General features: G+C 65.5%; 1 protein-coding gene across 1 annotated transcript; it reads right to left on the bottom strand.

Annotated features, from left to right (window-relative positions):
• Positions 1–579: 579 nt before the first annotated feature.
• EMIHUDRAFT_364504 (hypothetical protein) lies at positions 580–1,141 on the bottom strand. The gene has a single exon (XM_005784860.1). The coding sequence runs from the start codon at positions 1,074–1,076 to the stop codon at positions 747–749; it is 330 nt and encodes a 109-aa protein (XP_005784917.1). The 5' UTR covers positions 1,077–1,141; the 3' UTR covers positions 580–746.

Here is a 1,141-nt window from a genome sequence, read left to right as displayed (position 1 = left end):
TCTGGTCCTGCTGCCCCACGGCGTCGCCGTACCAGAAGACGGTGGCAGCGCTGCCGATGCCCTTCTCAAAGGCGAGCCGCTGACTGTGGTGCATCGCCGCCACGAAGAGGTGCGTCGCTCCGCTGGCCTTCAGGCGCGCACCGCACGCGCGCGCGTGCGCATTCAATGGCAGGTAGGTAGGTAGAAAGGTGAAGAACAGTCAGGCTAGGACTGGACACCACGAGCGCGGTATGGGTGGACGCGGGACAGATGATGACGACACGCACGAGCAACACACAGGCACAAACAAGCTCACAAGACACACAGCCAGCGTGGCTGCCACACACCCTGAGTTGGCGTACACATAACTCAGGGCCACATCCTCCCTCGGCCTGTCGCCCCCCCCAGCACTCCAAGGTGCCAAAGGAACAAACAAGGGCACAACAACACAACAGACGACAGGAGGTAGAGCGATTCTAAGATCAGGTCTACCACTGGGCGGAAATCGGCCGTCCCTCAGTGCTTCCAGCCAGCCCGCTTCAGTTTCCTCAATTGGCTTGAATTTTGCTTAGTAGAAAAAAGAATAGCGCCGAGCGCGGGCCGCCGGAGCGGGCATTTCGAAGTGGTCAGCGGGCATTTCGAAGTGGTGCGGCGGCAGGCTGCCACCGCTGCCCGGGCGCCCCGAGCGGCGGCGGAGGGCCGCCCAGGCCACCACCAGTGCCCCTCCCACCGGCGGCGCGGCGGCAGCGGCGCCGACCGCCCCTCCATCAGCGGTGGCGCGACGGCTGTCGTCGGGGCGCCGGCAGGTGCCGCGCGCAGAGGGTGCCACCGGACCGGCTGACGCGCGCCCGGCGGAACCTTCGTCGTCCATGGCGGGCCGAGCACCCCCGCGTCGCTTCTCGGCGCATTGGAGAGCAGAGGAAGCTGCTGGCGTCGCCGCTGGGATCGGCGGCGGCGCCAGCAGCGTTCTCGGATCTGAAGCCGACTTTGAGCGCCGATCGATCGATCTGAGGGCTGGCCGATGGGTGGCGCTGGGACATCGCCGCCGCCGCGGAGGCCGGCGGCGACCAGAGGAGCGGTTGGGGCGCGTGGCGCATATGTTACCTGCCAAGTGAGCATTCAAGTGTGCTTCGAGATTTATTCGAGATTTGAAACTTAGATT

This window comes from Emiliania huxleyi (assembly GCF_000372725.1).
Source record: "Emiliania huxleyi CCMP1516 chromosome Unknown EMIHUscaffold_167, whole genome shotgun sequence".
Taxonomy (NCBI): Eukaryota; Haptophyta; order Isochrysidales; family Noelaerhabdaceae; genus Emiliania; species Emiliania huxleyi.
Note: the sequence above shows the minus strand (reverse complement) of the source record. Positions and strands in the feature narration are given on the sequence as shown.

Bases quoted from the DNA above. Each gene is read 5' to 3' on its own strand.
- EMIHUDRAFT_364504 (XM_005784860.1), bottom strand. From the start codon at position 1,076: ATGCGCCACGCGCCCCAACCGCTCCTCTGGTCGCCGCCGGCCTCCGCG.